Source organism: Notechis scutatus, chromosome 2 (assembly GCF_049901735.1).
Source record: "Notechis scutatus isolate UNSWTSFEM ecotype Mainland chromosome 2, rNotScu1.2, whole genome shotgun sequence".
NCBI lineage: Eukaryota > Metazoa > Chordata > Lepidosauria > Squamata > Elapidae > Notechis > Notechis scutatus.
This window is the reverse complement of record NC_142010.1, coordinates 247654194-247674139: the sequence shown is the minus strand read 5'-3', so window position 1 is coordinate 247674139 and position 19946 is coordinate 247654194. Positions and strand designations below refer to the sequence as shown.

The 19946-nt window shown below is 36.4% G+C and overlaps 1 protein-coding gene across 1 annotated transcript in view; it reads left to right on the top strand.

Annotated features, from left to right (window-relative positions):
* WDR70 (WD repeat domain 70) overlaps window positions 1-19946 on the top strand; it is a 124820-nt gene that overhangs the window by 87581 nt on the left and 17293 nt on the right. The window contains exons 12-13 of the mRNA XM_087958505.1: window positions 4947-5031; window positions 6508-6646. Coding sequence (XP_087814631.1) covers window positions 4947-5031; window positions 6508-6646 — 224 coding nt within the window. The remainder of the gene's footprint in view (window positions 1-4946; window positions 5032-6507; window positions 6647-19946) is intronic.

The following is a 19946-nucleotide window of genomic DNA, read 5'->3' as shown; positions in this document are numbered from 1 at the left end:
AAATGGATAAGGACAAGGAGTAGAAATAGGAGTCCCAGGTCAGCTGCATCCATTATCAGGTGTGGATCTGTGTCACTCACTGACAGAATTAGATGTTATTAAGTTAAGCAGGAGTTACCCTAAAGCAGGGGTGTCATGGTAGCGTCATCTTACGTATTGGGACTTTTCCCCCCTTCGCTAAATGGGGCGTGGGCATGGCCAGTGCATGACACATCCGGCCCACAGGCCAGGAGTTTGACAGCCCTGCCCTAAAGCAATATTCCTTTACCAAATTTTCAACTCTTTCATTCTTGAGCATAGTTAGCTTTACTATATGCCTTTAAATCATTTTAGTATTTTTCCACTGTTAATTTCATTGCAATGACTGGTGGATAGGAAGAAATGCTCATCAAAGCATCAACTGTGAGCTACTGTTTATACAGAGTGAAGCATCGAAATTAAATATTGGGCTGCTAATTTCAGTATTAACTGTTTCAGATTTTAGGACATTCTCACTTAACTATTAGGATCGAAAATTCTGAGAATTCTAAACAAAACAAGTGACCACAGCAGACTTTCAACCTTATGTCTGCTGCAGCCTTTAAGTTAAACTAGGAGTGATTGTGCTATCCTTAAAATGACCCCCTACCAAGCCCCTTCATGGAAAAAAGAAGAAACACAAATGTTAGGCCAACCTAGTTTGTAGTCACAAAAGAAAATTTGTCAGCCTTCCACTAGAAGTATAGAATGTTTATACCTGATTTACGCTGTAACATAATTTAAAGTTATTAAACATAATTCATTATTGAAAATAGCATTAAGTAAAATAGCTTTTGCAGGAATCATACCAAATTTTATTTTATTTTTCTCATTTTAATATGTGTTAAAGGATTACTTTATGTAATATTAAATATTGTTTTCTGGGCCTTAACCCCAGTAATAGTAGATGTGTTGTCAACTATCAGACACACCTGCCCAAATGCAAGAGGATAAGTACTGCAATTTGTGGGGGCGGAAGAGGACACTGAATTTGGCAATTTCAATTTAAGTTTTAAGCAAGAACATTAACAGCAATAGCAATAGCACTTAGACTTATATACTGCTTCACAGTGCTTTACAGCCCTCTCTAAGTGGTTTACAGAGTCACCATATTGCCCCAATGATCTAGGTCCTCATTTTACCAACTTTGGAAGGAAGGAAGGCTGAGTCAACCTTGAGCCAGTCAGAATCAAACTGCCGAATTGCTGGCAGCCGGCAGTCAGTCAGCAGAAGTAGTCTGCAGTACTGCCTTTTAACCACTGCATCAACGGGGCTCTTAAAAACATTTTTATAGCTTTTCACTTTTCACAGAGGTGATAACTCTTTGGTCGTTTCATTTTATAGAAGTAGACTCTCAAGTAAAGCAAAGAAAGAGATTAAAATCTCAAAAATTAAATATTTCTTTCCTCCAATGTTCTCCTTGAAATGGTACCCCTGTGATGTAAGATAAGTTGAAAGACGGTATTTGTCAATCACTCAGTGAATATTCAAGACTGAATAACATTTCCTGATTCTTATCAAAGACTTACAGACACAAAAATAATGGATAAATCTAATTTTAACTATAGCGCAGCATTAAAATAATCCCTCCAGTTTTGGTTTATAAAGGCTTGTCTATTTACTTTCTCTATCTCATACTTCTTTAAAAGGTTTTGAAGTATCATCTCTACAATCAGTACCGATCAGGATTTTCTGTTAACCACACAAACTAGTTTATAATATAGATTAAGAGGAAACTATCATGAACGTTAATAGTCATGGTTAATGATGATGATATAATAATAATTGTGATTAAGGCTGGCAGATGAGGAAGTAGGATGGAAAGATCTTGTAGTTTGATGCAGTGAAGGAAGAAAAATTTTGCTAACATATTTTTAAAATATTAACAAGAGTCATCTGCCTGAGTTTCTTTCTTTTATATCATTCCTCCAGAGAAATGATCATGTCAAGGCCTAGTCTGTCAAGGCTGTAGGAACCTTGATTGTGATTTATTTTTTGTGAAAGATATTTGAGCATTTGCCAGATGCAGTTGTTCTTCTGCATATATTTCTACAGTTGAATTACTTAGTGTTTGAACATAGTGTAGAACTTGTCACTTGAGCACTAGTCTTGGTTTGTACTTTTTAAATAAAGTATTCAATTTGCATAGTTACCCATCTCACATATCTAATACTTAACAGCTCACACTGTTAAAAACATGTAAATAAATAATCAAAAAACAACAAAAGCATTCAAACCATTAAAACGCTAAAAACGTGCGTGGTCAAGAGTTGTATTTTTGGTCTGATTTGCATATTATGTGTTCTCTGTCATGTAGACAGTAATTAACTCCGTTGTGACCTCTCTCAGTTAATTAGAGGAATTATCTCAACTTTTGTGTACTCGTAGAATCATTCATGTCCTTTTGTAACATTGGATAGAGAGCAAATGTGGTCCCTAACATTTCTTTGTACCATTGGATAGCAAATAGAAGTGACCTCTAGTATCCCGTCATTCTCAGAGACCCACAGAATGGATGAAAAGGGAAAACGACTCTTTCTTTGATCTTTTTAAGTTTGGAGGGTAAGTTAATAAACCATGTGTTCAGTGGTAGGATTCAATTGTTTTTACTACTGGTTCTGTGGGCGTGGCTTGGTGGGCGTGGCAGGGGAAGGAGACTGTAAAATCTTCAGTCTGAGGTGATATTTGTTGGTTCTCCGAACTACTCAAAATTTCCACTACCAGTTCTCCAGAACTGGTCAGAACCTGCTGAATTCCACCTTTGGAACACCTATGTGTTCCTTTAAATGACCTAAGATGTGTATTTTTAAAAAAATCCCTGAGATTCATCAAATATACATGGCTACCTACTTGACAAAAAGTGACTCTGAACAGCAAGCAATAGAACTATAAAATTGTTAACATATAAAAAACTTATTATTTCAGAAACAAATTAAAAATCACAGTTAAAAGTTAAGAGAGGCAGCAGATGTCAATGATAATGGAGCTACTTCAGTAACTCATGGTCTCCACACATGATGGCATAACCAGGTATTGAGGAATGCCAGAAAATTAACAGAGATTGATTGTGATTTGGGTGCTTGGCAACCAGCATGCATTTATGCATATATTTAATTTATGTACTTATTTACTGTCACATGTTCCATATTTGCAACTTTCCCAGCCAGTTTCTGGCAAGAAAGTCAATAAGAAAACTAGCAGGAAATTGGTAAGTGAGGATTACCTATACAGATAGCTAACCTGTATATTTTGTCAAAATATTTTTCATCATCAAGCAATAGAAATGCAGCGTTGTCTTTCCTATCTTTATTCAAAACAGATCTATTGCCAGACGAGTATTATTTGATATATTCCTAGTTTTGATGGACTCAATTGAAGAAATTTTTGCTAAAGGGAACTGTTAAGATTTGAATAGCTAATCAATAAAGTAGGATTATAGTTAACATATAATGTATGATCTTAACAGGGTTTTGGTGTGACTGTGATATAAAGTTCATTAAATGAAGATGATGACATTTCAATTTCAATTTCTCCTTATATAGTTGATAGAGCTTAGGAACAAATGTCCCAATTCTTCTATATACCATTTCATAAGAAATGCATTAAGTTTCAGTATTCATAGCCAATAACATTTTTTTATCTCATCCACAACTGAAGGAGTATGTATGGTAATATTATTGAATGCACATGCTGTTACTAGTCTATGGAAGAAAATACAAGTTAAATATGAGTTGAATAATATCACAATGATCTGAATGCTGTCTTAACATGCTTACCTAAAAAAAAACCAGAGGAAATAGTTTGGTTTGGGGGCAAAAAAAAAAAAAAAAAAGGAGAGTGAGAGTAAGAAATCAGTACAACCATGATGCAAAGAAGACATTTACCTCTCTTGAAGATACTATTTTTCATTTTTTTAAATTGTACTTGACTTACACAGTAAACTTGAAAACCTGTCTATTGAAGCTTTTAAAGCTAAAATTAGCTTCTCAGATTTAGTTTTTTGCCCGTATAAAATCTAATAAATTTTCCTACAGTTGAATATTTACTTCAGGCTTGGTTTGTGAAACCACATTTAGAATTCTTCTAAATCCATTAGATTCACCCTTCACTTCAGAAGAATTGTCACTGAAGAATCCACAATAGGATTTGGAAAATGGGACATTTCCAGTAACACTGAATGACAACCTTCAGTATCCCACTGTTGGCCATGCCATCTAAGATTGCTGGGAGTCAGTCCCAGAGGTGGTATTCAGCAGGTTCTGACCAGTTCCAGACAACCGGTAGTGGAAATTTTGAGTAGTTCGGAGAACCGGCAAATACCACCTCTGACTGGCCCTGCCCCCTTCTATTTTCTGCCTCCTGAGTCTCAGCTGATCAGTTGGGTCTTCTTTTGTTGCCCTGCACAGGAGAACAGAGCTGGAAAGCAGGTTAGTGGGGTAGGGAGAGAATGGAGATTTGCAGTATCCTTCCCCTGCCACGCCCATCAAGTCACGCCCACCAAGTCACACCCACAGAACTGGTAGTAAAAAAATTTAATCCCACCACTAGTCAGTCCCCAATACAGGGATTTGGGGGAGATATTACATCCCATTTGAGCACTATGGGAAATTACAGCTTTCGCTCTAAGAAAAAAAATCTTCAGTTCACATGAATATCCCTTTATCCTCTTTTGTGCTGGCAGGGGAGGCTTAGAAAGCTTTTTCTTTTAATTTTAAACTAATATAATCTTTTGCAAATTTTCAAATAGAACTGTGTTATTTTATTTATTCTCTGAAACAGCTCTAGGTGTATTATTTACAATTCCTCTTGGACCAAAATCTTTGTTGGAGAAAATTATTGAAAAGATTGAAGCAGGAATTAATATCTTTGCTTTTTAATATAATAATTGCATTTTAACCATTAGATATTCAATATTTGTTATTTACTAGGTGATGATACCTTAAAAACCTGGGATATCAGACAGTTTAAAGCACCTCTTAATTCGGTCAGTGGCCTACCAAGTTTTTTCCCCATGTAAGTATGGTAGGTTTTATAATTTTTAGTGAAAAGGGATGCACAGAAATGGATCAAGATTAGTTCACTGGAGAAACATTTTCTGAATTTAATTTTGCTTGGCTTGAACTCAACATGTTTGCAATTTTGGTGTGGCTTACCAGTTTGCAAGAAATAGATTGTATTAGTAAAGTTTTAAACCTCCATTTAAAACAGGGATGAAAACTGAGGCTCTTTTATGACTTGACTGAGCATTCTGGCTCAGGAATTCTGGGAGTTGAAGTCCACAAGTCATAAAAGGGCCATAGTTCCCCATCTCTGATTTAAGACATTGGCTCAGTGGTTATGAAATATGAATTACTTTGCAAGGCAATATTTCATAGGAATGTTAAGTTGTAAACGTTGCACTCAGTTTACCTCAAGGATCCAAAAATCTTTTCACTTAAAAGAAATCTAGTTTACTTTTTTTAATAGTACATATGCTTTTTTTTCTAAATTGCTAATAGTGAGTTGCCTGATGACATGGACTTTTAGGTTTTTTTTGGATTTAGTGAAGATGAGCCTTATTAATCTAAATAAGGATGTAGCATAAGTGGTGTCCAGCATAAGCATGGCTATAACTATGAAATGGTGATAAATTGGGCCAAGCTGAATGGCCTTGGTTTATCACCATTTGGCCCTAAAACTTATCATTGCTTCATGGATGATAGCTGTGAAAGCATATACCAGTATACTGGCTGTAGCCACTTTAAAAGGTTTGCAAGGCTGGGGGAATAATACTTTGCAAGGTCATATGTTTATGGTATTAGATCTCCTTGATTCCATGTCTACTTTGGACAGGAATCATGGTGAATATTAAGCCTTAAAACTTAAGCTACACCTTTTTCAACAATAAACTTCAGAAGGAAATTGGCATCTGATGAAAGAAAGGAGGAAGAGAACAGGTCTTCCTAACCAGGCTTCATTCCAATTTGCTTAGCTTGCAGAGAGCAAGAATTATATCTCCCCCAGATTTTAGGGATAATGCTAGAGCTTTTAAAGGTTTTGATATAAATTGATTTAGCATATTGCTTTTACTCGCTACTTGTCTATAAACTCTTAGCTTTCACCTCAAATTAATTTTAAAGAATCTATGTGCTTGTTTATTGCTTTGAGAGGAAACATGAAAAACGATTTCGAAAATGGGTCTGTTTACCATTTGTCATATAAAATGGTTGGGTATCATATTGCTAGAAATAGACGTTATGGCCCACTGAATTATTACTGAATTATAGATTTCAAAACTCTCTTTATTTTGTAAACTAGACACATGAGACACTTTTTTATTCTGGTTGTTGAAATCTTCAGGAGAAATCTCTTATTAGTTGGTTTTTCTATTACGTTATTTGGAATGTTGTTTGATTTTAGTTGTCAAACACGATTATCTTTTTAACATAGATTTGAAATATTATATAAATTGGATTTCAAAAAAACAAATCTGTATTATATTGTCTATAGGACCGACTGTTGTTTTAGCCCAGATGATCAATTACTTGTTACTGGCATTTCTGTTAAGAAAGGACATGGCAATGCAAAACTTCTCTTTTTTGATCGGGAAACATTTAAAAAAATGTATGAGATCGATGTCACTGATGCGGTAAGCCAAAGTTCAGTATATCACTTATTTTATTGATGCATGAGAATGATCGTTATTTCTCAGGATGATGAGTTTTGAATTTTGTTTATTAACTTTAGATTACATGCAATTAAATGCAAACTTGATTTTCTAGAAAATTCAGTTAAATGGAAGGTACTAATCCTGTATTGAATAATTATGTGATCCCTTATAATAAATTCATCCCATCAGTCAGTAATAATAATGCATGTTTTCTGTAGCGTAGGTGATTTATGCAGTTTATGTCAGCATTCTGAGTAATGCATCCACCAAAAGCAGAACTCCGAGGCAGGTAGATTCCTCAAAGAACATGTTTATTGGATACATCATATCGGCACAGCTAGTGAAAATCAACTCCCCTAATTAAAAGAGCAAATATTTCCCTTCCCAGATGTCACCGATCACACTGTCCAATGAAAGTAGCTAAGAGGCTGCTTTCCCCTCCTCTTCACTTCACTTGCCATTTGTTGTTTTCTTGGTTCCCACAAGAAAACTTTTTGTTTTGACTGGTAGACAGTCGATCTACTTCTCCCCTCCCTTCCCCCTTCCAAAGTTTGTGGCAACCATAAGGCCGGAAAAGATAGCTTCAGCCAGGCTCACTTCAGAGTTGACAGTTTAGTAATAACAATACAACCTGTAAGAGGGCAAGCCAAGAAAAATCACTGGAGATTTTTAAGAAGAGATTGGCAATCATTTGTCTGAAATGGTATAGGGTCCCCTGCTTGAGCAAAGCATAGGACTAGAAGACCTCCAAAGTTCCTTTCAACTCTGCTATTCTGTTATATTCTGAATTGTATCCCAGTCTCTGTTTGTCATAGATGTCCTGTATTGCATGTGATTGGGCTGGGGACGAGCCTTAAGGCTGATAATGTCACCAAGATGGTAATTTACCATGGAGCTAATGAAACAAGAGGCTAATATTACTTAATGTCTTCTGGATTCCAAGTCTTGAAATAGTTAAAAGTTTTAAGGCAATGAACATCATAGAGCCTTCTCATCCCCCTCCAGATGCTCTGGACCAAACTTGAGGAATCCCTAGTTTAATTTCTCCATGTAAAGTTTTTCCTTTTTCACTCTTAGTCTTTTTTCTTAAAGTAGCAATAGCATTAGCACTTAGGTTTATATATCGCTTTGTAGCCCTCTCTCAGCAATTTACAGAGTCGGCGTATTGCCCCCAACAATCTAGGTCCTCATTTTAGGGCACTGCACACCAGAACAACTAGACATAAGGACATTTTTCCCCAAATGCCATCACTCTGCTAAATAACTAACTCCCACATCACTGTTAAATTACTTTGTAAGACTGTATACTATTATTCTTCTCATCCTACCTATTACCTATCTCTTCCCACTTACGACTATAACCGTGTTGCTTGTATCTTTATAATTTATATTGTTTTATTTGTTTTCCTAATATGTTTTGACTGCGTATTAGTAACCTATGTATGATTTGATTGCTTATAGTAACCTATGACTATTACTAAGTGTTGTATCTTATGATTCTTGGTGAATGTATTTTATTTTTTCTTATGTATACCGAGAGCATATGCACCAAAGGAAAAATGTCCTTGTGTGTCCAATCATACTTGGCCAATAAAGAATTCTATTCTGTTCTATTCTATTCTATTCTATTCTATTCTATTCTATTCTATTCTATTCTATTCTATTCTATTCTATTCTATTCTATTCTATTCTATTCCATTCCATTCCATTCTATTCTATTCTATTCTATTCTATTCCCCACCTTGGAAGGATGAAAGACTTGAGTCAACTTTGAGCCAGTGAGAATCAAACTGCCAACAGGTTTTCAGTGAGCAGAATTAGCCTGCAGTGTTGCATTCTAACCGCAGTGTCACCACAGCTCTATAGTAAATAGTAAATTGATGTGACACTGCCTTTGAGCAACTTTTCAAAATTACCTTGTTTCTTTGAGACTATTTGTAGTTTAATTCGGTTTACAAGATAAAATTTTGTTTGTAAACTACATTAGGTTTAGGAGTGGGGTGGACAACCCACAATGAGTGCACTTGCTTGGAATCATTATTTTTATATTGTAGCATATTATAGTTTGTTCCAAACTCCACTACAAGATGAAGAACTGAGTATTATATCTTTAAGGATGATTAATGGATTTTCCTCTCTAAGCTTTGGGAAGAAGGACAACTGGTATATATTTATGAATCAATCAATCAATATGTTAAGAAAGTGAAAGTGTGTTTGGATGTTACTTATTCAAACTCTATCTGAATAGGATGATGAATATCCAGACAGATGGAGAATATACTAGATATGGATTAGAGCACAGCATTCTTTAAATAGTTTGGTCTGAATAATTTTGGAGCACCATACTTATCTCTGTCCCTTGTACTCTGATAGGCAGTGAACTGAATGGCTTTTGTCCATCTTGATATTGCTGAGTTCACTTGCTAGATTAATAGGCATTATTAGGTTCTGGGCTTTGCTTTTCTTGCTCTTTGCTTTTGGGATGTGATATTATTTGAATGCTTTAGGCTGTAACATTTCAATAATCTGTTTTGGGGTTGGAATCAAAGAGGAAATGTAGAATTCAATATCCATTTGCTAACTTTTGATACGATTAAAGTAAGTATGGCATATATAATTAAGAAATCGATGGAAAGGAAATAGTCCATGCCAGCCAAAGAACATCCATTGCTTCTTAATCATATTTTTAAATAAAAATCAGATGGTATCTCTTAAATTGAAGGAAGGATAGAGGAATGAGCTTGGGTCCCCTGTTATAGCTCTGGACAGACTAATAACAGTTATTGGGTTAAAGGATAAACTACCTCTAATTGGTTCATTACATGAAAAAAGACTGGTAAGCATGTGAAGAAAAACACTTTTTACAGCTGTTTGGTTTTATTTTATCAGACATGGGGGGGGGGGGGGCTGTCCAGACAACAGAGATAATTTTAAATTGCTTTCGGGCTGTAAACTTACTGTTTAAAACTGCTTGGTAAATAGCCAGTTGATTTTGGCCTGTGAATGAACCTGATGCTTAATGGAAACTTAATGGCCAATTCTAAATGTTTGACCAAAAAGATGTCTAGCATTTCTTTCTATCTTAATCATGACAGCCTTTGTTCACCAACCCCACCGCCCCTTTTTAAGTTTTTATGGGAAAAGTGCATTATTATTCCAAACTTTTTTTTTTCTAGATAGGGTAATGTGAGAACTCTCGCGGGGTGATCCATAGGCATTTAGGCAATACAGCCCATGCTGTTCTGCAGTCATTAAGACAGCATTACAACATGGGCTCAACCCTTTTCATACATGAATGCGACATCGTGAGATTTATATGAAAAGAGGTGCACCTTCATATATTTACTTTTATTTGTTAATCAAATTTATATAGCCGCCCCTCTCATGAGACTCTGCTTTCATTGTCCCTCCTTCCCCTGCAGGGACAAAATTACTCTCCCTTCTTCCAAAAGTCTTGTTATCTAGCCAGATTTACCGGTATTTATTCATGAAAATTTATGTGGCAACCCAACTCACTGTCAGTGACTCAGGGAGGCTTATAAAGATATAATTCCAATATAGAAGCAATAAAGAGCAATAACTCCCTTTTCAATAATCAGTTCATCAAATAAGCCAGAAGAGGAGCTCCAATCCACTCCACCCAGGCCTGTTGGCAAACCAGTTCCTCAGGGTTTTGTGAAAGAGTGTCATAGTAGGAGCCAATCTTATCTTCGCAGGGAAGACGTTACACAGGGAAGGGAGCAACCACAGAGAAGGCTTTTCTTCTTGGTATTGTTAGATGTACCTCCTTAAGGATGAGGGGAATCATTTTGGCTAGTTGCAAAAGATCTCACAGATGGTAATTTTCTGCTGACTTTCAGCATCACAAATTTCCACGTTGAGTGCTTCTATAAACAGGAAGACAGTGTGTAAATCTAATAAAATGAATCTGAGAAGCTGCAGTTTCCCCATCCCTTCTCCTCAGAATGGCATACATGGTAGTCTATTTTCAGCCTTGCCACAATTTTGTCAGATAGATAAAACTCACATTTATACCCTTCCTATAGTCGTGATTGGGAACATCTTACATCATCATCCATCCTTCACTAATGGCAGTATATCAGTAATAAAGACAAATTGTATATTGCCATAGTGTATGCTAGGGGAGCTTATATGATGCTATAAATCGTTGGAAATGGCCTTAGAAGCTTATGCAGCATGGTTAATAAATGCAACAAGCTTTGTCACTTTGGCACCAAATATTCTGGTTTATATACAGTACTGGTACCATGTCATACAAGTATCCAGTTATAATTTAATAGATGCTAAAACAAGTTATAGTATCTTCATTGTCTCTGTCTACAAACATTTCCAACTCAGCCTTTATAACTTTGATGCGTAACGTTACATGCATGTTGCTAAACAAATATATGCTACTGTGAAATTGCAGTCTTTAGAAAAGAGGAAAATATTGGCATATTACTACTGTAGTGTCAAGTTTAGAACCAGTAACTTTTGTCAATATTTTTTTGTTATTATTTCCCTGGGGTGCATCCAAAGTTTGGCTAGTATAGAATAAACTCACGTGTAGTTTTATTTCTCCATTTTGTTTCTTGTTGTAAAATAAATGATGATGTGATGTAATATATCATGTGTTGTTGTTGTTCATCTGAAGTTATATTTACCTACGTTTAAGAACTGCTAAGGACCAGATGATTTTAGTACAATATGTCCTGATAGGTAAAACTATAGAACTCAAAGAAGGGTGTACTTCCTTTTTTACATGTCTGTAATTGCTATGCACATGGTGTTCTTTTGAATCCCTACCTTAAAAAAATAGTTTTAAATGAAAAGCACAGTAATGGGTAATCTCAGGTTAGCCATAATAAGCCCAGTTTGTGGGTTCATTCTCCCTCCTTCCCTCCCTCTCCCTTTCCCTCACTAGAATGTCAACATAAAGTCTAACTCTTCATATGAACAACTCTCCCTATGTGTTCAGAGCCTTTTTTTGCTCACGACCTTCTTATCTTACTACAAGGGCTGCCAAGTACAACAAATCAGGACAACATTCTTCAAGCAACCCTATTGTACAGCTTCACTAGCATGAAGACGAGTAACATTGGTTCTTGAGAAGCAAGCGTTTAAAGCCATAATGTTTTTTTAGCAGCAGTTCTTAGTCACTGTTCTCTATCGTTCTGATCCATGTTGAAGTCCACAACTAGTCATTTTTAAACTGTAAACATGCAGCAAGTCCGGGAACCGCAAGGGATGGGTGAACTAGTGATGTGTCTCCTTTAACATCCTTTCATCTATTATTTCCTCGTTTGTTTGGGGTTTTTTTATAGCTGTTAATGTTTTTATAATTAATGATGATCACGGTTTTACAGATTTATTCATTTTTCTTAGCTTTGTTATACCACTCAGAATTGTTTTTGGTGAGATGGCCGGTTATGTAAATTAGATAAATACTAGGGGTAACATGATAGCAGTGTTCCAATATCTAAGGGGCTGCCTTAAAAAAGAGTGGGTCAATGTATTCTCCAAAGCACCTGAAGGCAAGACAAGAAGCAATGGATGGAAACTAATCAAGGAGAGAGCTTGAACTAACCATAAATTTTCTGACAGTTAGAACAATTAATCAGTGGAACGACTTGCCTCTGGAAGTTGTGAATGCTCCAACATGGGAGATGTTTAAGAAGATATTTTACGAGCATTTGTCTGAAATGTTACAGGGTTTCCTGCTTGAGCAGGGGTTGGACTAGAAGACCTTCAAGGTCCCTTCCAATTCTGTTAGCCTGTGAATCCAGATAAGCGACTGTGTTAATGAGCTATTTTAGCACTAGACCCATTAAGGGATGAGTCAGTAGCCTGTAATAAATAAATGTAGTTAAAAGTCACAAATTTCTTTGTCCCCCCAAACTCAAGGGAGTTATTTGGCCAAGTTATTTCGACTGCCTATCTTTAGTGTCTCATTCAGACAGGACAGAATTTCTCTGGAATGGCTCTTTATACTCCTCAGTCTGCAAATGGAAGCATGAATGCCAGTAAGATGCCTCTTCAGTATAGTGTCCTTAAGCAGGGTTGGACTTCTACTTCCCTCATGTGCAGCCAATGTTACTTTTCACATTGTCCGCTTCAGATATTTTCTTGATTATCAATTGTCATCCTCACACTGTATACTTTCAGAGTTAGAAATACCAGTTGGATGTTACAGTTTTCATATTGCTGCACACTTTCTACTTCTTCTTGGTAAATGCTGGCCTTTATGTGACCCATATTGCTATGATTATGTGGCCCTGCGGTTTATGCAACCATTTAGAACAGTTCAGGTGGATTTGTTTCTCATAGATAACAGGTTTTTTGCTGCCTTTATTCCCATAGAGCATGAAAACCTGCTAGGGCTGGATTACTTGCCCAAATCCTTCTCCCCTCAATGAAATCCTTAAAATGGGAAAAGAGAAAGCATAAACATATTACTGGCAGAATCACTTAGAATTTTGGAAATCCTCATTTCGAAATGCACATTGCCAAAAAGCCACCTAAAAACCTGTACATGAAAGGATGCGTCGTACAAAGCTTCAAGGGATTGGTTTATTTTTTTTTAAACATTTCAGAGACCCAATTTGTGCTAAGAGGATGAGTTTGATCTAGGGGTTAAAACTCTGAACTAGGAGTGGGAAGTCCTGAGTTCTAGATCTTGTGGTAGACCTAGGAGCTAACTATGTAGTTTGCGTCAGCCATTCTCTCTCAGCCCTCGGAAGATAGTAAGACAAGCAATTTCTGAAATATTGCTAAGAAAACTATGTGGGCATATCTATGTAGTCAACAGGAGTCAAAATTGACTTGAAGGGCACAACAACAGCAACAAAACTACTGAAGCTCTTGGATGAAGAAGCTTCTGAAAATCCAAAGAGAAAGCTTTAGATTTGGGCTTCTTGTTGCCTAGACTTACACGCATATTTATCACGCCACCAGTATCACACTCCATGATACAAGCAAAACAAATTTGTAATAGGTCCAAATTAATGAATATATTTAAGTCCATTGCAATATGCAATGAAAATGTTTTACAATATTTTATTTTTCCATGATATGAAATATAATCCTATGATTTAATCTTATGAGTAAATATCCATCCTGATTTATAACTCCTGTGGTCAGCAAACTAAGCAGTAGTTTTATGCTAAGCTCAGTCAGAATTATAGCACAAAAAAAACTTGTAATTCGTTTATCTCAGTTTATATGGATGCAAAGTATAAATCTTGTATAATCTTCAAAGGCGCTGAGCTATGTATTTTGTGCACTTCAGCAACGATTTAGATCTTCAGACTGTTTACCTGACCTGGACCAAGGCCAAACGTATAAGTGTGGCAGAGAGAGATAAGACTTAAAATCACAGCTCCCCCAAATAGATAGCTTTGGCAGCTCTAAATCTCATTGATAAACTCCTTATAGAGAAGGTCTCATTTATTTGAACCAATGACCCAGTCACTTTTGTACCATTCATATGACTTAGTGGAAGAACTGGCCAAATTGACTGCCATCTTAAAAGAATCAAGACGTTTGTTAAAAAAGCAAACAAACTTAATGAAAGTTTGTAGTTCTTCACACTGTTGCGCTTTCATTGCAAATCAGAAAACAAAACTGAATGAAATGACTGTAGTAGTGATTTCTGGCTTATAAATATAGATGAGTCCATGTTTCCCACTGCTGGGGTTGTTTATTGTTTGTATGGGTTTTCTATGGCTGACATGCAGAGAAATTTTCTATACTTTCTTCAGCTCCCTTCTCTTTTCAGCTAGAAAGATAACAGTTTAAACCTGGGAATTAGACTACAATTAAGTCTCTTCCCAGACACATTGGCTAAATATGGACCACAGTATTGCCTAACTAGTACTACCTAGGCTTCAAAGTCAAAAATTCACAAGGGTATATTGTGGATAAGGGTCTGAATACTGTCAGACATCGCTCCAGTTGGCCCGAGAGCCTGATTAAGAAAATCCTAAATGTAAATATTTTTCGTACATTTTCCAGGTTTGAACAAAATGTTTCTGATTATCTCAGTCTTCTTTTTTAAGCCTTTCTTTCTCTGCCAGACTACATATATTGGCATGAGAGTAAAAGAACAGATAAGAGTGGATAACAAAACATCAATCCCTTGTCATTCAATGTACATTTGAAGACTATTGGTAATGAATAATAGAACAAAGAGCGGTGGGTTTTTTTTCAAACAGATTTTTGTGGTCTAGGGATAGCCTAAGTCAGTTGCTTCTTATGTCATCCTAAGTAAGTATGTCTGTCATATGACTTCATTAGGAGGTTTTTGTAGTGGGATTAGCTGTGTTTTATTGACATAATTACCCAAATGTGAGTACACATATTTTACAAATGTGAAGAAATTGAAAGCTAATAACACATCTGTAAGCATATCTATGTCAAGTTCCATTTCCATTTGTAAATTTCTTCAGTAGTAGCTAACATCATAAATTCAGTGAATTCTCAATTATGGGATCTTTCAAATTCTAGGTTTACATTATTTTTGTCACAAATTGTTTAGCTTGTACTTTGAAAAAACGTTTTTTTTCTTTTTTTGTAAAATCGGGGTTGTTGACATAAGACTTTCTCAAATATAGAAATCTCAGCATGATGCAGGCTCTACGGATCTAACTCTAAAAATTTAAGTATGGGACAGAAGTAAAGGGAGAAGCTGAAAAAAGATCAGAATGCAGAAATATCCTTCATTCCACCCAGCAGTGAGACATTGGGAGAAAATTGAGTTTTGCATTGGGTAACTGGGTTAAATCAGAAACTGTCTTATTGTAGGTGACACCAGTGTTACATACTTATTGTCGGCTACTTCAAAAACCTTCCACTTGGACTACTTTTGGCCTGAAGGTCCCATGAGGCACCAGCCCATGCTCATATTATACTACTGAATTTCAGTCTTGTAGTTTGCCACAGAAGATTGGTGATGTGGCTTTCTGTCACTGGAGTCACCCTTTATTCTAGGCTAAACAGTATCAAATTAGCTTGTGGCCAAGCAATAATGTAGTAAGCTTTGATTTATTTATCATGAGTTACTGTAATCAACAGCAATGTACATAGTAATCAACTGATAGATGAACTGCCTTCATGAAGACATGTGAGTGGTAGGTTTTTGCCCTGCTGATATTGCATACCGGACAAAGTGGAGGGCGAAATGTAAAATTGCAGATCCCGTGTTATGGAAACAATGCAAAGAACATTAAGACTGTCTTGATGAACACAGCCAATACAATTATTATATAATTCACACAGGGAAAAAGGACCCTAAAATAATTCCCAAACTATCTTGTTCTCTCCAGCCTCCCACCCCATCCCCAATAATTAGATAGTCATCAGCAATCAATATGTTACCCACATTCATCGTATAGGATCCTTTAGAACTGGAAATACTAGAGGCATTTTGCACGCAAACCCTTTTTTGCTTCAGCCATTGCTAAATTTTTTCTATCTTCCTGGGGTTTTCTTTCCCCATCTTTGCATCTGTTCTATCAACTCTCTAAACGCCAAACATATACGTTGCTTTCCCCCTATAAGTTAGCATTAAATTAATTTAAATTAGATTTTCAGGGTAATCATGAACTATTATTTGCCAGTTTATTTTCTAATGTGGAACTAAAATCAGAAGTATGAAAAAAGAAAAGTAAGTGGTTTTGCTCTTAGACTTGTACAAGCATTTAAGACTAAATTTATGCCAGCCTTTCTTGGAAGGATACTTTCTGAATGTGCGTGACTGTCTCCAATGACAATTTTTTCCCCCAAGTAAAAAATAATCTACATGCTGGCGCAGTTTTATTGTGTTACAGAAGGAATGTCAGAAGGAAGGCACATTTAATGTGTCAACTTGGTTTGATTATAAATAAGTTATTTTCCAATTAGGGTAAGTATCATTTCCCCTTGCTAGCAGACTTGCAAATCAATTCCTTCAACTGTTTTTAAGAAGCAACTGGTAATTTCTTATGTACAAATCTAGACTGTGCTGATAAGAGTGGTAAAGCATCCTGCTTATTGTATGCAAAGATTTCCACTTCAAGTCTCTGTCTAAATGAGTTTGCAAGTTGTTTTACAGATAAAGATGTTCTTATCTGTTTAGGTTTAGGCATTTTTTAGACACTGTGGTATAAAAGGTGATGTCATATGTGATAATCTGGGATTTTGTTGAACTTGTGGAGCCTGCGGAAGTGGAAAGCTTTGTGGCTTAACCTTTGTGCCACCAGCAGACTTGATATATCCATGAATCTCAAGAGAGAAATATATCAAAAAAATATGCTTCATGTGGCCAGATGAGCAATTGGTTCTGGGAGATAATACTGTAGTCATGGAAGATATTAAGCTACCTACCTTGAAAATTGACATCCAGGCTCCAAAAGTCCTTCTTGGGGAAGGTTGTGGAGAAAATAACGGGGAGCTGGATATAGAAAGCCCTAAAAAAAAAACAACAGAATCAAATTCAAGCTTGGCCGTGGGACAGAAACAACACTGGTCATGCCTTTGGGTGACACTGAGACCTAGATCAGGGGTTGCCAACCTTTTGGACCTCAGGGACCACCAAACTCATAATTTTAGATCCCAGGGACCACTAACCGGTTCTGTGGGTGTGGCCTAATTTGTGGGTGTGGCTTGGTGGTCATGTGACTGGCTGGGCATGACTTGTATGTAAATATTATAAATATTTATATAAATATTGAATTTTTTATAAAAAAACAGCAACTTTTACCCAAAATCAGACAAAGCAGGCAGGCAGATTGAGTTGCTCACAGAATCACAGATTCATTCAGAAATCTGTCTGTCTGCCATTGGCTAGCTCGGTCTGTCACATAAAATTTGCTTGCAAGCAAACTCACAAAATTAACTCACAACACACCATGCAAATATTGGAAATATTGATTTTTTTATTAAAAAGAGCAACTTTTACCTAAAATCAGGCAAAGCAGGCAGATTGAGTTGCTCACAGAATCATTCAATGGTCTATCTATCTGCCATCAGCTAGCTCAGTCTCTCAAATTTGCTTGCCGTGAGTCTGCACTGAATTTGCTTGCAAGCAAACCTTCAGTCCTAAGGGAGGTTCCGCTGAAGAGCCGAAGATCTAAAGACTAGCTAGAAAGCAAGAAATCCAACCATTTCATGCGGGTGGCACAGCCTTGTGTTTCTGCACAGCCTGGATTAATTGCTTTGTGGGGGTGCTCTGGGGGTGAGATTTCTCTGCGGCCCACCAAAATTTTCTCACGGCCCACCTGTTGGCGACCGCTGACCTATATGGTTTGGTGGGTCCCTTTTGTATTTATTAAATTTCTTGTTGTCACTACCATTGACAACAGAATCCTTCCAATGTACCTACAAGAGTTGAGTGGTCATCGGCTTTGTTTTATAGTAGTTCTCCTCCTACCTACCCAGATGGTGGTGCTTAGAAACACCTGAGCCCTTGCTCCATTGGGGGGTTTCCTCAAGATTCAGTGTTTCATCCATTACTTTGGGATGAGGTGTTATCAGTATATTAATGTTGCTCAGCTTTACATTACAACTTCAGGCTATGCCAGAGATGCCATAGAAGTTCTGAATTGGTGCTCGGAGGCTATGGGGCAAAACAAGTTTTAATTCCTGTCAAAACAGGGCAGTTATTAATCAAGAGACAGCATGACACACTAATAGCATCATCCTAGTAGATACTTTGGGCAGGGCCACTCATCCCCAAAAGGGATTGGCTGTTTACTCATGTTTGAGGATTTTCCCGGACTCATTGTTTTCTGCAAGTAGAGTCAAGAAATACCCTGAAGACTAGCACTTCTTAGGGTATACATGACAATCTTGGAAAATATTTTCAGATGCTGTGACCTGCCTTTGCCTACCAAGATCAGCATTTTGCATGTTGTATGGAATTTGAAGAAGCAAGACAGAAGGAGTATTTATGCTTTTGAACTTTTGCAGAAGAATCTTGGGAGAAAAATGAAGAAAAATGAATTGCAGAATAAATGAGTCCAGAATTCTCACTTGAGGGAGAAGTGAGCAGGTTTAGACAATAAAATTTTGGATTTATTATGTAAAGAACCAGCTCCTTTATAAAATCCATAATGCTGGGAAATGTGGAAGGAGAGATAAGGAGAGAATTGCTAGAAGTAAGATGAATGTATCTAATTGCAATGGTGATGGGTTTCTTACTGGGAGATGATAGATAGATAGATAGATAGATAGATAGATAGATAGATAGATAGATAGATGATAGAATACTTTATTGGCCAAGTGTGATTGGACACACAAGGAATTTGTCTTGAGATCTGAACAGCCAGACTGAAGATAGATCATCTTGGAGAAGGTCTATATGACTGGCTAACAGTTGACACCACTTGATAGCCCATAATTATCTTAGTTTGCGAACTTATACTCAAATGTAAGAATCCCCTTTTATGTTCTCTAAAGATAATGATGAAAGGCTTTTAAAGAAATGTGCATTTCTAAAGTTACCAAGTTTTACATTTTACCCTCAAATATCAATGATGTTTTTCACAAATCCTTTGGTCAAATATGAGAATTTTCAAGTTCAGAAACTTAAGAAGCAGGGGCAAGGGTTAGGTCAATATTTTGTGCTGATTTGTGAAAACAAAATGCACAAAATTGCCTCTGTATGCTGATTTTGGGCAAGAAGCAAAAACCGATTGAAGACTTGTTTCAAATCTTATAACTGGCTTTTAATTATAGCACTTGCAACAACTCTGACTCAGTTAATTGTCTCTTGGGTGCAGTTGAAATATAAGCAACAGCTGTCTCATTTGGAGCTTTGTTGTAAAATATAAAAACGAAGAAAGCAAAGCACTTAATTCATCCTTACAAAAAGACATAAATGAGAGCCCAGCTCAAGAAAAAGAATGACAGTTTGGATTTTTGTTTTTTTTAATCTTAGAAGATAAGTAGCTTTGTTACTAGCATCTGTTGATGTCTTTTATTTGGAGAGTTTAATTGACAATCCTGAATTAAGCAATATCGATGACATACAGTGGTACCTTGGTACTCAACTGCTTTGAAACTCATCTGATTTGTTACTCAACACATTTTGACATTAAAATTTTGTTCTGGTACTCATTGTTTGTTTGGTATTCAATGCATAAGCTAGAACATGTCAATGTCGGCTGCCTTGTGACTCACTATATTATTCCTCATGGGGAAAATTTGTTTGGTACTCATTGTTTTTGGTACTCATTGCACCTCTTGGAATCAATTAACGATGAGTTACCACTGTATAGATTACGCTATATTTTTTCATTTT